The sequence below is a fragment of the Propithecus coquereli genome, unplaced genomic scaffold (assembly GCF_000956105.1).
Source record: "Propithecus coquereli isolate 6110/MARCELLA unplaced genomic scaffold, Pcoq_1.0 Scaffold64, whole genome shotgun sequence".
In the NCBI taxonomy this organism is placed as follows: Eukaryota; Metazoa; Chordata; class Mammalia; order Primates; family Indriidae; genus Propithecus; species Propithecus coquereli.
Window position 1 is genome coordinate 1,775,115 of NW_012152396.1, and position 18,985 is coordinate 1,794,099.

General features: G+C 39.4%; 1 protein-coding gene across 1 annotated transcript in view; it reads left to right on the forward strand.

The window, feature by feature from the left end:
- Positions 1 to 18,985, forward strand: part of LOC105822803 (electrogenic sodium bicarbonate cotransporter 1-like) — a 146,246-nt gene that overhangs the window by 56,579 nt on the left and 70,682 nt on the right. Inside the window, exon 3 of the mRNA XM_012659832.1 lies at positions 1,033 to 1,109. Coding sequence (XP_012515286.1) covers positions 1,033 to 1,109 — 77 coding nt within the window. The remainder of the gene's footprint in view (positions 1 to 1,032; positions 1,110 to 18,985) is intronic.

Below are 18,985 nucleotides of genomic sequence, written 5' to 3' on the forward strand. Positions count from 1 at the left end.
CAAATGTGAAGCTGGGTTAGAACTTTTGTGCTTCTTTTCAACCCTTGTCCTCTTGCTGTGAAGACCAGCCTGAGTCAGATCATGGAGGATTAAGGATGAATGCATTACTCAGCACCCTGCAGAGGTTGGGTCAAACACCTTGGCTTTGAAAAGTTTACTCTTTTGCTTAGTAAGCCCAGAAATTTCAGGTCCAACTGCAGAGTGAAAGTTCGGCATTCTGTTGATGAACATGGTGTACTTGAAAATGATCTACGGCTGTTCTAGACGTCACTCCTCTCTATTTGTGTGTGACCGTGTCTGAAATCATTGGATGGGGTCACCAATGAATCTTACCTACAGCTGCTGTGTTGACAGGGAGATTGGTTTCCACGTAGTATTCCTGATAACATCCATGCTTTGACTTAAAGAAGAGGTTTGGCAGGTTAAGGGGGGAAAATGCAGAGACGTAAGGCTGCCTGTGATAACACTACTTTGAGACAAAGGGCAAGGGATCTAGATCAGGAGCCCACTAAGGAGAAATATTCTTGACCAATGTGTTAGGCAGAATGCAAGTGGCTTTTCATGTGGATCAGAGCAAGTGGTACCCTAGGAAGGGCTGCCGAGCCCTGGGGGAGAGGAGACCTGGGCCCACACCCTGGGCTAGCTCTGCTGAAGACGAAGAAATTGCTGATCTCTGCAGGCAATAAAAAAGGAAAGAAAACCAGGGAGACTGGCATGTGTGTAAAGAGCAGTGACAAACAGTGAACCAAACCAGGAGTAAATGTACTTTTGTGCTAATTGTTTTGGAAGTTGCTTTCAAAGTTTAACTTATCTTAAAATAGAACCAGGCAATAAGTCTTAAGGCATTTGGGATTTTACATACTTTTCATTAATTATGTTCATACTCCAGCTTAGACTGTGGAACACTCTTCAGGGGAATCCTAATGTGGTGAAAGGCATCATCACCATTCCCATCATCATCTCCTAGTGTTTGTGAAGTCTTTGTGCTGTGGACAAGGAGTCTTTAATTAGAGTTTGCTTGTGTTTTTCCAGGTAGCCCAGCCATGACCCATAGGAATCTGACTTCCTCCAGTCTGAATGACATTTCCGATAAACCGGAGAAGGACCAGGTAAGCACAGAATGCTTGCTTCTTTAAAACGTAAGACGACGCGCATGTGAGAGATGCTGGAAAAGGGTTAGAGATGAGGGACCGTAGTGTGCGGAGGGGACTTTGCACTTTCTCTGAGGGAGGGAGAGACCGCGAAGGAAGCTGGAGTCAGAAGAGCAGAAGCCGCGTCTTTCTCCCAGCCCTCCCTGATGTGGCCTCTTAGACAGTTTACATCCTGAAGCTACAGTTGTCTTAGCTGCAAAACAGTAATCTTCTCAGACTCAGATTTATTGTGGGGATTAAAGGAGATAATTTATGAAAAAGTGTTTTGGTGAACGATAAAGGGCTAAGAAATGCCGACAAATGGTAACAATTTGGGAGGATACGTCAGACAAAGGCAGTGGTAGTTCGGTTGTCTCGCTAGCTGCGTACTCATTTGTGTGTTAAAACATACAGCAAGTCGCCTACTTGAAATGAAGAGCGATCAGATTGTGAATCTCTGTTCGCTTTCTTTTGAGGAGAATATGGTATCAAGTAACTGTGCCATTTTTCCAGTCGGGTGGGGTATCTGTGGAGGGAGATTTTATTTTAAGAATATAGTATATTGAAATTTATAAAAGTATGCTTCCTAAATAAAAAATCCTCAAAGCTTCAAAGAAATGAAAGCAGCATATTTTAAAAATGACTGAAGTCCTGGCCTGTTTCCCCAGGGCTGTAGGGAAAGTAGCATATGCTGGAAAGAGCAAGAACATGAAGCAAGACAGTTTGGTCTTGGTACTTGTTCCGAAACTGGCTAGCCGTGTGATCATGGACACGGGGTTTCTCCTCTGTTAAATGGAAACAATAATATAGGACTCGCCTCAGAAAAACAAATATCTGATTCTTGCTCTTATAACTTACTATTTTGTCTTTTGATGTAATAGAAGAGTGTTTCTAGTTGGTCTCATGCTTGATACGCTAATTGTATGGTCAGCCTTCTTATCTGTGGGCTCCGCATCCATGGATTCAACCAACTGTGGATAGCAAATATTTGAAAACAATTGCATCTGCACTGAACATGTGGACTTTTTTTCTTTATCATTATTTTCTAATTAATATAGTATAGCAACTATTTACATTCTGTTAGATATTATAAGTAATCGACAGCTGATTTAAACTATATAGGAAGATGTGTGTAGGTTTTATGCAAATACTACACCATTTTATATAAGGGACTTGAGATTTTGATATTCAGGGGAGGTCCTGGAACCAATCCTCTGTGGATGCCACAGAACGACTGTTTATAATTTGTGTGACCTTATTCTCTCTCTCTCTCTCTTTCTCTGTCTCTCACACACACACAAAGTAGATGAGTTTGAAAATTCCTCTTTTCACATTTTGCTGTTTTCTTAAAAGTCATATTTATGATGATGTTCCTCTTAACCTGGCAGCACTTGTAGTAGCGACAGAGGTTTGTAGGCCTTGGCGAATTCTGTAAAGTACAGGAAAGGTATAGCATACATTACATTCTTTCTTGTAAAATGGCTCCTTCCTTCCTTCCCTCCCTCCCTCCCTCCCCACCAGTACCCTAGTAGGGCCTTCATTGTCTCAGATCTAAATTGCTACAAAAGCATTTGGAATTAATTCCTTATCCCTATTTTCTCTCAATTCAAGATACTTCTCATATTATTGCCTTCATTGTTCTACACTGGATTAGAAACTTATAATGGCTTCCTGTCAAGTTAAGTTCCAAATTTCCTGTATGACTTTTGAGATCCTCTGAAATCTGGTATTATCCTTCTTATCTTCATTCATTCCTGTTTTCCCCAGAAGAGGGACTCTCTATTTGGATCAGGACTAATTTCTTGACTTTCCTCCCCCTCACGCCGAGACAAATTCTTGGCTTCTTGAGCCGTTCCCCCTTCAAATGCTAATGTGTCACCTTCCTTTCATCTGCCTATGTCTTGAAATGATCAAGGAGAAGATTGTTAGAAATACTGGATACATTTGTAGATGCATACCTGTAGTGGCAAAGGGAGAACTCGGGCCACTAGAAGTTCCCTCCAGGCTGTTTGCACATTTTGTCTCTATTCAGTATTTTCCACGCACAGTCTGCCAGGAGTCTCAATACTGCATAAGGCAGTACACTTATTAAGTTAGGAATCTATCAGGTTGATGGGCTTTTTGAGGAAGGCTTCTTTTATTAAGGACAGCTCTCCTCTTGCCAGGAATTTGTCACTAAGCAGCTGGTAAATGCTGCCTGAGAGAAATTTCCTAACTTCTCGGTGTCTTCATATCTGGGCATACGCAGAAGTCTGATGGCTTAAGATGTGTACTGTGTAAGATTTTTGATTCCAGTCGTTGAGGAAATATGTTGGAACATTATGATTTGGGGATATTGATTTTGCTATAAAACCTATATACATGGAGTCCTTAAAACCAGAATTTTTGGCACCTATCACTAGCATCTCGTAGTCATCAGGGTTCATGTTAAGATGAAGCCAGGATGATTTAATCCAGGAGTTTTATTCTCTTTTGTTGGCAAAGCCAGAAAATGAAGGTTAATGAATATATCATTATAAGAGCAACTATCCATGTAAATTGTATCTATTACAGTAGCCATGGTTAATGCAATGAGTTCTCCCTTCTCAAAAGAGAAAGAAACTCCATTCTTTATTTCTTATCAAAGAGTTTGAAGAACAGCTTTGTAATTGATCTATGATCTCTTCTACAACCAACGGTACAGAAGGAAATCAAGCTAATATTTCCAGTATCTATACCTACCATTTTAGTAACTTCAAATACAAAAGCTCCTGCATCATTTTAGGATTAAAAAAAAGAAAAATGGATTTGCAAACAAGATGAAACTATGGTAAACTGGGCTTTTATTTTTTAACCTTTTTTTCTCTGTTTGGGTAGGAAAAAAGGTTGCCAGGATCAAATTTGTTTTGAAAAAGCTTTTATAATTAATTAGCCAATGTCCTGGAAGTGATCTTGGCAGTCAAGTCAAACTTGTTCTGTATGCTTGTCCAAGTTGGCCCAACAAACTTCCATGCGACCAGGACTGAAATTTCTGATTGACTGATTATTCTGCCTGGATACAATTTGAACAGTTGTGATGCTGTCTTGCGACTTCCTGGAGCTATTGAACTTCCCAGTAGCCTAAGAAATGGGCTTACTGTTCAGAGTTATAAGAGGAACAGAGTTGCTCTTTCTGACAGCTACACAGTGACGGAATTTGAGGGCATATTTTTTTATGAGATTCTGTTTTGGGAAAACAGAAGAAACAAATCTGTGGACTGCACTTTTTTTTTCAGGCTTTGCCAAGCCTATGTACTTATGATTTTAGTCAGCGGCTGCTTTATTGAGAAATAGCTCAAAATAGTTAACAGCAGAAAAGCATAGCCAAAATTTAGGTGAGTCAATGCTTCAACAATATTCCAACTTGGATGTTATACTTATTAAGCAGAAAAACACCTGTGGGAACATAGATTTAAAAAAATACATCTGGAGTTCATCTAGTTGTAAATCTACACAAATAATCTCTTCTATTTTGTTGCCATGGAGTTTTTTTTTATTTTACACATTATCTAGTTATCTTTCTTGATTACCTTAGATTGATTTGTTTTCCCATTTCCCTTTACTCTTCTTCTGTTCTTTTCCAAATTTACATGCGCTTGGGATGGGGGCCCATCAAATGGAGTGGATTTAGTTCCAGTTTTCGTGTGAATATGGAATCAGCTATGAGGATAAGAAAGTTAGTTTTTCTCATCATTTTACCTCTTAGCTTTAACTCTTGTGCTTAGTGGTACAATGACTTTAAAGAGTTGACTTTTTAAAAATTCATTAATAGTGCAATAACATTTCACAATTACATGCCCTACCTTAAGGGAAATTGCAGTCTGTAGATTGCAGTGGGTGTAGTAGATACAGAAATATCTTACAGATTCTCAGGGAAATACTTGAGGCTCACTGCCCTGTAACCTTGTAACTGCTTATCTGGTTGTTATTTCCATAATAATCATTGTTTAACTAGCTTATCTGAGAATCTTCCTTAGGAATCCTGGTGGAATTTGGCCTAAGCTTAATGTCTAAAGTATATTGTAATCATTTTCAGCACCACCTATTGCCTATGATTTATAAACGTACTTGGCTGCCTTGATTCTTGTTTTTGAAATGTGGGTATTTTGCAGAAAGAGACCTAAATTTAAATATTTTGTCAGAAAGTAAGAGGGTGAAACCACATATAGGTTTGAAATTGCAAAGCCATGACTATGTCAAAATGAAATCTAGAAGGAAACATTCTGTGATTGAATGACCCCAGTCCTTCTCTTACACATACGTGATATAGGAGTAAATAAACCCAGTCCAGCTGAGATGACTTCTTTCACGATTTTGAAGGTATATTTCCATCCCAGGGCTCTCAAAAGGTTCCCTTAGCATGGATCATGGTTTCATAATCACACTGACGGCAAAGTATTATACAAAAGCACCTCCTTTTCTTTCCCACAGCTCAGCCAAAAAGCCCGGCAGTTCACACTTAGCATGGGTGGTCTTACTTCAGCCCTCAGAGGGGGTGCAGTGACTAAGAAAGGCTCATGTTTTCTGAGGTTGTAATACTTGTCTTTAGCATGTTTTCAGGGAGCAGTGAGACCCTGCTAAGTCAGGAGAGCTCCAAATGGAATCACATCTGTGAAAATCCGCAAACAAAGATGTGTTGTGTGAGGAGGTGGTTCCAGTCCTCAGACCTCCTTAGTCACTACAGTTTTGGTTCTGTGTCAGCTTTAAAATGAAGCAGATAGTGCAACTTGAAGTAAACTGGGCTCTATCATGTGTTTTCAGGCAGGAACAAAGGGAACCTTTCGTAACATTTAGAACTATGGTAACTTAAAGTAACTACAATAAATTTGAACTCCTAAATCACTTCATAACTGTATGCTGCTATGACTTGAATTCATTCAAAATGTATATTCTGTGCTAGAAAGTGTTCTCTCTTAGTAGTAGGTTACAGAGGTCAGTGAAAAAGATACATCTTTTGTCTCGCGGAGCTTCTGTGCTTTTGGGAAGACATAGACAGTAAACAACAAAACCAAGTAAATGAATAGGGTAATTTCCCTTATTGGTAAGTGCTGTCTTGAAAATAAAGCAGAGTAATGTGGAGAAGTACAGGGAAGACTATTTTAGGTAGGAGAGTTAGCCAGCAAGGAGCAGATCTGGGGGAAGAGGTTTCTAGCCTGAGCAAAAAGCAAGAGTAGAGGTCTGAGGAATGAATATGGTGTATCCGAGGAACAGAAAAGTCCAAAGTGGCTGGATTCAAGGTGTGCAATGGTAGATGAGATTGGGACAGTAGGCAGGGGGACCTTCTTCTTCTTTTTTTTTTTTTTTTGTTCTATTCTAAGTGAAATGAGACACTATTTTAGGATTTTTACTGGGAAAGTTGTATATTCTGATTTACACCTTAAAAAGTTCACTGGAGATGCTGTATGATAGGATGGAGAAATTTGCCAATGTTGTAGATCATCTGGCGTTTCTATAGTAATATTGTATGTGTACCTCTGTGCATTAAAAGGAGAGCTCATAGACCACAAAAACCAGTTTATTAATGTGTTAGCCATAGATGTTAAGACTTTATTACTATCAGCAAAGGAAGTTCTTCTGTGCCACGGAAGTATCGTAAGAAAGAAAAAGACTTCCCTAGTTCAAATATTTTCAATGTACTATTAATTATATTAGTTACTATTAATTATTAAAAATATTTTAATATACTAGAAGTGGATGAAGACCACCAAGAGAGGTGAGGTTGAGTTTTCGAGTGATTGTCTCTATACCTGCAGTCCTCTTGGTGCTACCGTTGGCTGACAGCTGGCACGCCACCCAGCTAATGTCATGTGACCCATGAAACCTTCACTGGAGACCTCACTAAAGGAATGGTGACAGTGACAAACATCCTAGTCTTTATGGTTGAGAAGGGAGCATCAGGGTGTGTATGGATAGGACAGTGCAGCAAGAAGGGGTCTGGTGCCACATTCTTCCCTGTACCTGTGACAGAACTGACCGGCGGGAGCACTGCGTCCCTGTATGTGACATCTAACAAAGGAACCGTAGTTATTACATATCTGAAATAATAAACTGCATGTTTTATATTTGACGTCACTTTTTTCTCTTTTCAGTATGTAGCATTTTGCCTGTGTGCAAACATCATGAATACACTTAGAATACGTTGCAGAGAGCAGTAGAATGCCATCAGCAATGACCTCTGATGGAGATACGGTCTCATGTCACGGTTACCTAAGTCTCACCCAGTCCTCATAAACAAACAGACATTTTTCCTCTTGGAAGTGGCAAATTGTTATGAAACCAGAAAAGTGTAATATCTTACGATGAACGCTTTAAGAGCATGGTTAAAAAAACTTTATATTGGTTGTAAATATACGCATAGGATCATTCTTTACATGCTATAGTTATATGTTAATAGCTATAATTTTTTATAATAGGGTTTTCTGATTCAAAAATATACAAGATTGCTGTAAAATTTAAACAAAGCAAAAATGGATAAAATAAAAAGTGAAAATCCTTAAATTGTAACCCTTCAAAATAACCACTATTAGCAGTTGGATGTAGGGTCCTCTGGACTTTTTTGATACATTCTAATAAAAGTGGGATTATATTGTTCTGCAAATTGATTTTTTTTAAACTAACAATACCACGGACACCTACCTTATTCTTCTTAAAGGCTGTATAGTACACATAAATCACATTTTATTGAAATGATCTTCTATTAATAGATAATGAGTTATTTTCAGTTCTTTGGTTACAAATAAGCCCTTAAGAAATGTCCGTATTTTGATTTTTCTGCATTCTTTCATGAGTATTTCTGGAGGAGAAATTTTTATAAGTGGAATTGCTGGGTCACCGTGTATTACCAATCCAATTACCTTCCCAAAAGATTATACCACTTGTGTCCTAGATCTTTTCAACACTTTAATAAATCCTCCTCCACTGCTAAGATACTGTTTGCCAGTCAGTTTTGAGTTTCTTCCTTATGATTCACTCCACTAAAAGCGTACCAACTCGGCGCAAGTGAAAAGAATCTCGGCAGCTAGCATCTGCCTCCCTGCTTACTTTGGGGGCTTTTGTCAGAAGGTTAAAATACGGAGATTAAAACTGGGTTTTCTCGTGGTCTGACTGGATGTCCACGCTGGCGGATCACCCGTATTCTGAGATAAGGAGGTGAGAAAGGCAGTGGCCGTAGACTTGGCCACCTGTACGTTTCTCACTGCTTTGGCTCGAGGTGTTGCTGTTCCCAGCTCTGAGAGAGCTTTTCAGGCTCTGTGGGAATTTCCTCGGCAACCACAAATGGCTTCATCTCAAGAGCCCTCCTTGGTGGTCAGCATTTGGAACAAAAAGAAAAATTGCAAGCAGAGTTGGACAAGTGTTCTCTTTGAAGCATTATTCGACACATTTGCAGCTTGGATCTGCATCTCCTTCCTTCCTTCCTTCCCCCTAACTCCCAAGAGCGTTTTACGTGCACATAAGTCCAGACTGTACAGTTAGTTAAATAAAAAATTTTAGACCTTATCTGGAGTGCTCTGTTAGGAGCTTTGAAAGAGTGTTGTCATCTGAAATAGCTAATAAAAAGATCAGCCAATCATCCTTTGCATGTGGAGGCATATTTGCAAATTCTAATGCTTCCTGATGTCCCTCCCAGCAGGGAATCTCTGCAGAGTAAATTTATGAAGAGATCACACCATGGGAGGAAGTTTTTCTTGCTCTTCTTTAGAAAGAGAAGAGATTCCCACTGTTCCCAGCTCACTGGTCTGATTGATCCAGTGGCTAGTAATTTATTTGCCTCCGCAGAATCTCATGACCTTATCAGTCCCCAACAGAGCTTCCTGCTTTCTCCATGCGCTACCACCAATGATCTGGTTGCACTCCCTAGAGGTGAACTGAAAAGAAAACAACAATGCTTTTTTTTCTTTTGCCACCATGTTAAAAGGGCAGCAGTCACTTTTTCTGCAATCCGAAAGCCAGTGGTTAATCATACCAAGCTGACATTCCTGCTTAATCAGTCTTCCACGCATACACATAGGAGAGGTAGAAACTTAGTCATTGCATAGGGAGCCATTTTAAGCTTTGAACGTCAAAATTAGCTGCATTGTTTATCATTCAGTGGCTCTATCTGATGGTATTGAGTCTATTCCTATGTAAGGAATAATTAACAAATAACATAGATTTGCACCTACTTATACTAATGCTTTGGGATTGGTACCATCGACCCTATTTTATATATTGGCAAACTTAAGGCACGCAGAGATTAAGTAATTTCCCTGAAGTTAAGTAGCATCTAAGTGTTAGAGCTGCATTTTGGTCCCAGGGTCCGTGCTCTTGATGAATATCATGAATTCTGGCTATTTGGCTTAGGGTCTCTTTTAAGTCCCAAGCCATAGTGAAACAGACAGGTGTCCAGTTGATAAGTTTCTGGCTTTTGATTTGTCTTTGGGGCACACATGCTAAATGGCTGATCACCAGAATTACTATTTCAAAAAATTCTTAAAGATCTTATGGTGACCGGATGGACATTTCTGCTGCCACAGTAATTAAAAAAGACTCAATGTTGTGTGCCCATACCCTGTGTGGGATTGGTGGAGGTCAGTGAGAGAAGGCTGATATAATAAGAAAAAAGTATAATGATGATCTCAGGTTGTAAGTTTATATCTAGCTGATTATTCACACCAAGTAAGCTGTGTGGGAATGACAGCAAAGTGCAGCAGGAGTTCAGGGAAAGACAAGGTAACTGTGTGGGCCAAGCCATCAATCAAAGGGAAGCCAGAGATTTTAGAAGCATCTTCACATTTTAGAGAACAAAAAGAACAGAAGATAAGAGTTTTAGTCAAATCAAACATTCTTCCTTGGATAAAAAGTTAGGTAAGAAATGGGAGAAAATAAATTGGAAAGCAACTATCTGCAGTTCAATAATAAAAATACATGACTTGGTTCATCCAGTAAATGGAAAGTATTGTGGCTTTTAGAATTCCTTGAAATAATGGCCTAAAACTCCTCAAATTTGATGAAATACAACAACATCCCAATGTTAATTTTTTTGTGTGGTTAGAGTCACCTGTAGATTTAGTAAAAGTAGATTAGATTAGCTAGTTGACTTGTCCATAGAACACAGTGAATAATCAAGAGTTAGAACTCACTTAATTTACGGGTCTTCACTTGTGCTTTCCTAAAATACCCCGTGATTCTTTGACTTTCCTTCTCTCTATAGATATAGTCACCTCTAGGTCATTTAGTCTGATAGATACACATCATTATAACCTTAGATTTTTTTTCTGGTAAGAGCAAAAAGCAATTATTGTTGAAGTTTTTCGTTAGGCTGATGACAGGAATAGCTTTCAAGACTGAAATAGCATGGTGTAAACCTTAACTCTTCTGAATTTCGGTTTCCTGATTCATAATACAGGTATTGTAATTCCGTCTGAACTGCCTTCTCCACAGAGTTGTTGTGTGAAAAGGAAGGTGCTAAATATACTTTAAAATATTATACAAATTTTCATTGTCATTGTCATTTTCATTATTTAAATGAGCTACTGCTTTTTATATTTGGTTTTATTTTGCAGTAAGATTGGGTGGGATGGAAATCAATTTCATTTTAGATACCATTCCTTGTATTTTAAATTTGCATTGCTAATTTGACTCTTTGGGAGTTCATGTTTTCAACTTCTGCTCTGTAGTACTCTACCCACACTCTAGGGAAATGTGTCCGCTTGTCCTTCCGTGAATATTGTTCTGCGTGCATGTTTCTGTTGGATCTAAGTATCTCTTTTCCTCTACACTTTTCCAAGTCCTACCTTTACTTTAGAACCTGTCAAGTGCTGCCTTTCCCTTGAATATGCGAGTTGATGTTAATTACTTCTGTCTTGAATTTCTGACACCATCTAGTACTTACTATTTTCATCACTTCACATAGATTCACTAGTTTGTTGCTGTTTTTTATGTGTGCGTCTCATCTTCCATGCTGGGGGAGAGGAAGGAGCCTTGTGTGTTAGTTGCTGATGTTAACGATGGTGCTGACTAATTGGGCAGAACAAGCAGCTACTTGTTCTTTCTCTAAGGACTTTTTTTTAAGTCTAAGAAAATGACTATGACTGTGAGAGTTTCTCAGAGAAATTCCCAAAGTATTGTTATTGTTGTATCTTTTCAATCTGGTAGCTTTAAAAATTAGTATTTCTTATCATGATCACCAGCAGAATGTTCTAGTAGGTTAACCAGTTGCTCAAAATGCACATTCTTGCTCATCTCATACATTTTAATTTTTTGCATTTAGGGAAGTCATGTAAATGCTAACATTTCAAATATAGTTTGCTCTTTCATTTGTTAAAATCCATTTACACATTTTTCTCATAATGAAAACTGAATGAAGATAGTTAACTGGCTGATTGACATAGTTTAAAGAAAACACTGAATCTTTCTTTTTTCTTTATTTAAAACAAACTGTAGTGTGTCTCGAGGACATGCTGGAAAAGCCAGCTGTCAGCAAAGAAATATGTTCTGTTGCAAGATGACATGCTATTGCTACGTTTTCTCAAGTATAGCACATTTCAAATCATGGACCATACAACAGTCTGCTTTTGGATATGAGCTACTTCCTTTTTTATAACATGAAATAATGTGAAATTAGGCGTAATACAGATCAAACTCGGAAAGGATTTATCATTAAATGGGATGTATTATTGAATTTATTAGTTCTACACATAACCCTGTCTCATTTATACATTTTTTCGTATAGTTTAGATTCCAAGGACAGCATTATGGTAATGATCCAAGAATATTATTGAAAATCAGCAAGAACAAGTCAAATTGAAATCTAGCTATGGATTAGGATGACTTGTTTCAGAAAAATCTTTTGGTCAAAGACGAAACAAGCGTCTTTTTCTCATCGCGTCTTTGATTGCATTGCTCATTGTTTCGCAAATAAAACTTATGGATAAAACCTCTTTCAATATCAACTTATTTGAGAAACTAAGCAATAAACAAGGAGGATTCCAGAAATTTCGATAAGTAGCCTCTGCATGGAGGCTTTGTATTTAGAAAAAACTAGGTGGATAATTGACTGCCGTGTTGTAATCATGATATCCAAGAAGGCATTCCAAGTCACTGCTTTCTAGAAGGAAGATCTTGTTTAGAAAAATAACAACTGCCACTACTATTTAAAATAGTCGTGAAACGCTTTTTCACAGTGAGGAGTTCTTGTGGAGTAGCTCTTTTCATCAGGACATTATAAAAACATTGTAAAAATATGTCACGAAGGGCTGTTCCTATCAGCAAGTGTCTTTGTGAAACTCCTTGAAAGAATTCCTACTAAGGGGGTAGGGTGCAGCTAGTTCTTTACAAAGATCTGTATTCGTGTCACATTTTGGTTTCCAGTTACACTTATAAGAATCCTATATGGTTTTCATTTTTAAATGATGTGTTGAAGTAGTACAATGTGCAGGTTCTATTAAGATAAAAAACAAGAACAACAGAAATAAAAGGCTTTATTAGAAGTTTCTCCCTTCTCTAGTATATAGCAGGGGCTCTGTGCCCCTGTGGTCTAAACTCCCAGTTTGTAAGACCTCGGCGTGGAAAGAATAAGAGAAAAGGATTGAAATCAAAGGATAGAAGATTTAGAACCATTTCAGAGTTTTCTGGATAATAGGAGATGTCTTTTGCTCAACGTGGCAGAAAAGCCTGAGTTGTAGAATACTAGAGATTTGGGTTCAAATCCTGGCTTCACTCTTTGCTAGCTGAGTTAACTTGTCTAATACTCCGAGTCTTAAAGAAAAGTTGGTTAAACAAAGAAACTTGTCTTCTCATGTTCTTTTTTTTTTTCCTCCTTATGTTCTTATGAGAATAAAAGGAGGTAATCTATGTGAAGTACACCAGGCACAGAGTAGGTACTTAATAATTACTACTTCCTTTTCCTCACCTGTTTCCCCTGCCTCCTTGAGAATAGGGGACTAGGACAAACTATGGAACAAAGCAATCAGGGGAAATGGATAAAGCACTAAGTCAGGCAATGTATCTTTAATTTTTGGAGAGGTTCGAGAGAAAGTAGCGAAATACAACACTGGTGTACTTTTTGTTTTTATTAAACTAGATCTCAATTTAGAATGATTCTAAATTAAATAGCTCCATGGGAGTATACACGCAAAATTGTGTACTGGTGGCATTTTCTCTTTCCCCTCTTCTTTCTTGAAAGTAGCAAGCCACTAACCAGTCTATGGTATTGCACTGAGTTATTTTTACGTTCATACAAACCATTACAATTTTTAAGCCCGAGAATGTAGAAAGCTGACAGAGGATACATAGAAAATGTAAGGCAGGCTTTTGTACTGGAGGAGTCACAGAAAGTGTCACTCATTGCTCGAAACTGCGGATGACTATCCGTTGCCTTTATGATGGAGCTCAGAATCCTTGGCATGACCTTCAAAGCCCTGTGTTGTCCTGCCTGAAGCTCTCTCCAAAGTTGATGTGCAAGGTTCTCGCAAATTGTTGACTTTACTCCAACTACACGGTGTTCTTTCAGCTCTACTAGCTGTGCTGGTCTCCCTCCTGTCTTCGGGCCTTCGTGCCTGCTGTGTTCTGTGACTGAAATGCTCTTCCCCATCCAGGAAACTGGTGCTCACCCATTATTTCTTTGTCAATGTCACCTCTTCAGGGAAGGTTTCTGTGACCCCTGGAATCTGGGGGAGGGCCTGCTGCTATGAGCTCTCACTGCACATTATTGCTTTTCTATCCTGCCACCTGCCACAACCGTTACCAATAATGGCATATTTTAATTTTTGGTTAAATGTTTGTCTTCCCCACTAGGCCATTTGCTTCAAAATTGAGAAGATGATGCCTGGCAGACAATGGCTCATGGCCATAGCCTGCCAGTAACGTGTTTTTGTATGGCTTGTGAGCTAAGAATGGTTACTGTTTTAAAGGGCTGTAAAGAAAAAAAAATGTGAGAGCGACTTTATGTTGCCTAAAATGCCTAAAATATTTACTACTTGGCCTTTCACAGAAGAAGTTTGCCAACCTGTGGTCCAAATCATTGCTATGCATGTTGCGTAGAAGAATGTCAGTGTATGTATATACTGTATTTTCTGAGCAAAGCACTTGATTGTTGTAAGGTTTCTATGGGGTCCTAAAGATGTTGCCTTAAGTATTTAGACAAGTTAAGGGCTGTGTGACTGTCTGAGGGGTCTTAGCCAGATAAGCGACTGTGCTCAGAGTGTGTTGATTAAGAAGCAATGTAAAAGTACGAGGAGTTTCTAATGCTATGGCCCTGTTCAGCTTGGATTGCTCTGCTGGAAGGGTTTATTAGCAATCTGGATTAGGACACGATGCCTGATTATCATATTTTTATAAAGGTTTGTTTGTTTGTTTTGAGACAGAGGTTCGCTCTGTTGCCCAGGCTAGAGTGCCATGGCATCAGCCCAGCTCACAGCAACCTCCACCTCCTGAGCTCAAGCGATCCTCCTGCCTAAGCCTCCCGAGTAGCTGGCACTACAGGGGCACGCCACCACACCCAGCTAATTTTTCTATTTTTAGTAGAGACAGGGTCTCACTCTTGCTTAGGCTGATCTTGAACTCCTGAGTTCAAGCGATCCTCCCACCTCGGCCTCCCAGAGTGCTAGGATTACAGGCGTGAGCCGCCGTGCCCGGCCTGTTATCATATTTCTAGATGACATGAAACTGACAGGGTTAGCCATCTAAATTTTAACTATTACTAATAGAATCAAGATGGAGAATGATCTCGATAGGCTTGAAACCAGGGGAATTTAACAAGAATAAAGGTATACCATGTAAGCTCAAAAGAGGAAGTGAATAAGAACCTTTGAAAAATGCTACTTTATTTGGGCAGAACGTTTATGACTTTCATCAGATTTAGATTTTTCAAAAGTACCCATAATTCAAAAACAGTCGAGGAGATGTTATGGTAACCAGCATAGTGAGATGCCTGGGCACTAATCTAAGAAGAATAATTGAAGTAGCTTATCCAGACTTTGGGAGATGAGACGGCTTGAGGAGCAGGAAGTTCATGAAAGTTGCTTCCAGTGAGAGAAAGTAGATTTATTGTCTGTTGCTCCATACATAAAGCTGTAATGGCAGTTGAGTGTTTTATGGAAGCAGTTTTTATTTCAGTATAAGCATGAATTGTATAGGAAATAAAGCTTTATCACTAATTTACTTATGAAATTTTTATTAAGTCCTTCTTTGCACAAAATGCTGTATTGGGGATCAAGACTACAGAGACGAACAACACACTGGGCCTGCTCTTTGGGGGTTCTCGTTATAGACTATGAGACGACATCAGTAAATAATGTAGAATATTAGATATCCTAATCCAGAGAAGAAAGTATGAATTCTGTCAGGGACCAGGGGGGTGGACAGAGGTGACATTGAATTAACTATTGTATTGAATGCTTTTTCTTTCACTCTCATGTTCAAGAAGAAGCAAATGATATATGTCAGGAATGTTAGGAATATAGTCATTGAGTGGGGTATTGTACTAGATGGCCTTTGAGATCTTTTGAGATTTCCTGATTTGGGGAACGTCAAATGGCACGTGTGAATTCCAACACAAGAGGCAGGACTTTGGGCTGGAGTGTACCCTGGAACAAAGGAGTGAAGGGACCCTCAAGTCAATATTCAGGCCAGTCACGTGATCATAACCTACCGGCGGCTCAGTCAGAATGAAGACCCTCTCAGGGAAACTTCTGTATGGTTGTCACCTGCCTTCATGTCAGAACCTCATTTTCCCCTCAGTTCCTTGTTTCTGCTTCTTCAGTGTTCTCTATTGTTCTAATCTGGTACATGTTCTCAGAGACCTCCGTGAAGGGTACGTTAAAAAAAATCTGCTAAATAAATAATAGCATGACTACTACAGATTTAATTATAGCGATACAGCTGCCTGTTTGAAGTGTTCTGCTGGGGCCATATGGTCTCTTGTATATCTCAGCCCTGGAAGGACCCGGTTTAAATGTTTCCCAGCTGATACTGTTGAATTCTCAAAGAACCGCCACCAGCCATTTGGAAGTCAATAGATGATGTGCTTTACCGCGACCGTCTCTCTGCAGATGGACATTTTATTGACAATTTCTTGTTAGGCTCCAAGTGATCAGATATTAAAGCACCCTCTTGGACAGGTCTTAGGAGCTCTGTCTACTTTTTGGCTCTACAGACCGATTTTTGTTACCATATTTGATGTGATAAGTATTGCATTTAACCATGTTCACTCAATGGCTTTTTTTAAAAAAATATTTTAATGGATGAGTCTTTCAATTGTTTTCTGTCCCAGCGATGTGGGAACACAAAGGGAGGCGGGCTCGGACACCTGCTGCTGTTCCAGGAGTGTGACTTTGAACATATTTAGCTTCCCTGTGCCCAGGAAAGCCAGGACTGGGCCCACGAGGTCTCTTCCAGTTCCAGAATCCTGTGATTCAGAATCAACTGGGGAACAAACTCTTGCCAGTGACACACATCTGGAGGGGAGGAGTGGTTTTTCCTTTTTCCACCATGGTGGTCTGTGTGTCTCTTCCCCCTGGTGCTTAGAAAGCCCAAATTTCCCATTCCTTGGGTCCCAAAAGCCTTCCAGTGTGAACTCTGTTTAAAGGTCTAAACATTAGATAGTAACGGAGTTTTGGCCTTTAGCATGTACGTTTCCAGTTCAAAGACTGTCTAATGCCGCGGTTCTTAAGCTTCTTCCCTGCCAAGGGTTCATTTGAGCTTGTAATGAAGCGATGGACGTTTTCACCAGAAAAAAAGCTCAATAAATAACATAGGCACAACAAGTTGCATATAACTTCAAGGTGTCCATGCACTCCCTGGATCCCCATCAGGGACCCCAAGTTAAGAACTGCCACTCTGTACTTCGGTAAGAGCCCTGCCATCTCCTTTTTGTTCTGAGCGAAGGGAACTGCAGGTGACGTTGAGGACAGTGGGCAGATGGTGTGAGGCTCTGAGGTTCAGCTGGAGCTGAGGGTAGAGCTTTACTGGGTTCCTGGACTGCACTGGGGTGGAACAGAGGGTGGGAGGAGCAGTGGACAGTGTTTTCTCAGTTTCTGCACAGGAAAAGCATTCTGCGTAAGTGTTTCTCAAGCCACTAACTTTTAACTCTTGGTTGCCTGTGGTCCTTCTGGTGATTCTACCCTTCCATCTTGCATCCCTCGCACTTTTCAAGGGAGCATTCTGTTTTTTATTAGCTACCTTGACTGGGAAGAGAATATACATGAAATATTTCCCCTTAAACTATAATTTTCTCTTGAAGTCACTAACTCCACAATGTTAATTTTTGTTTGTTTTGACTTCATTTGGTTGTTCCCTCCCACAACCTTCCTCTCCTGATGACAACTGGAGGTTGTGGGACAGAAAGACTAAAAGACACCCTATGTTTAGGATCTTTCTTTTAGGGGTGGGGGAGGGAAGACTGTTAACAGATAATGCTTTTTAGATATTATTAGGTAGGGCAAGAGTTAGAAATAAAGCGTTTCATGTTTTGGCTTTTTTCTTTTCCCTGCTAAACATGTCATTCAAGGACAAGCGTGTCATTTTGAGGCAATGTGTAATAGATACTTAAAATGGTAGTTATCAGGAGGAATTATATTTGTTTTACAACGTAGTTGCACCCACTTCAGCCTTCAGTTTATCTGATTTTGTAGCCTTAGCATGGGGAGGATCTCTCTGTAATCTTCTCAAGTTGCTCATACATCTGAACACTTGGTAGAATTAATTTACCTAAGGACGTACTTTACTGTATGACTATATGTTTTTAAGTCCATGATACAAACTGGGGAAAGAGACTTCTTCCTAAAATTCAGAAGATTGTACATCTGAATTAAATGTGGTGATAATCTAGCTGTATTTTATTTTATTCCTTTGGGAGAGAAAAAATTTCTTTTTCTAATCACCTCTTTCCCTTTTTTCTGGGATGATATTAAAACTCTAATGCAATTATAATTATTGTTACTATTTATTGAATATCTACTGTGCTATTTCAGGCAGAGTGCTAGGAGCTTTTTACATAGTATCTATAATTTGTGACATTATCATCAGCCTCACTTTGCAGATGAAGAAGCTAAATGTGGAAGATAACTCTGTAGTCTCCTCAGCAACTGTTGTGTAAGTTAAAATAAAAGAAGATTTTAGGGCACGGATATTTTTAGTGCCTAGCTATGGTTTCACTGATGTATCTGTTAATCACCAATATTGGTGAAATATTTGCTATTGAGGTTAGAGAGCGTTAGGTATTTGAAGAACTCAAGTTCTTGTGTTGTGTGTCATGCTAGGCTCTTCCTGCTCCATCACCCCCACTATCCAGGCATTCAACAAGTCCTGTAAGCTCTGCTTTTCAGTTTTTCTCCAATCTTCCTTCAGCATCCAATCTCTACTGATGCTTCCTTTATTCCGGGTAATACTTATATTGATAGTATTACTTCACTTAGCACATCAGTTGAGGGGCCTATGACCTGCTCAGCGTTGTGCATAAACACTTTCGAACATCACCTCATTTACTCCTCTTAACAACGCCACAAAATAGTAATTCATTATCCCCCTTTTACAGATGAGCAAAGTCAGTGTGAAGAAATGAAGTAATTTGCCCTTGGTCCCACACCTAGTAAGTGGAAGAACTGAGATTTCCTTACAGCTCTGTCTCACCCCAAAGCTCTTTCTCTGTCTCTGTTTGAATTGAAAACAACTGGATAACAATTAGCAAGATGAGCAGGGTGAAGCTTGGACTCTGGATGTCAGTAGCCTTTGGTTTGAATCTTTGCTCTGTGGTTTCTAGTTTCATGACGTTGGTCAAATTATGTACGTATCCCCCATTATCCACAGGGGATATGTTCCAAGGCCCCCAGTGTGAAACTGGTGGATAGTACTGAACCCTC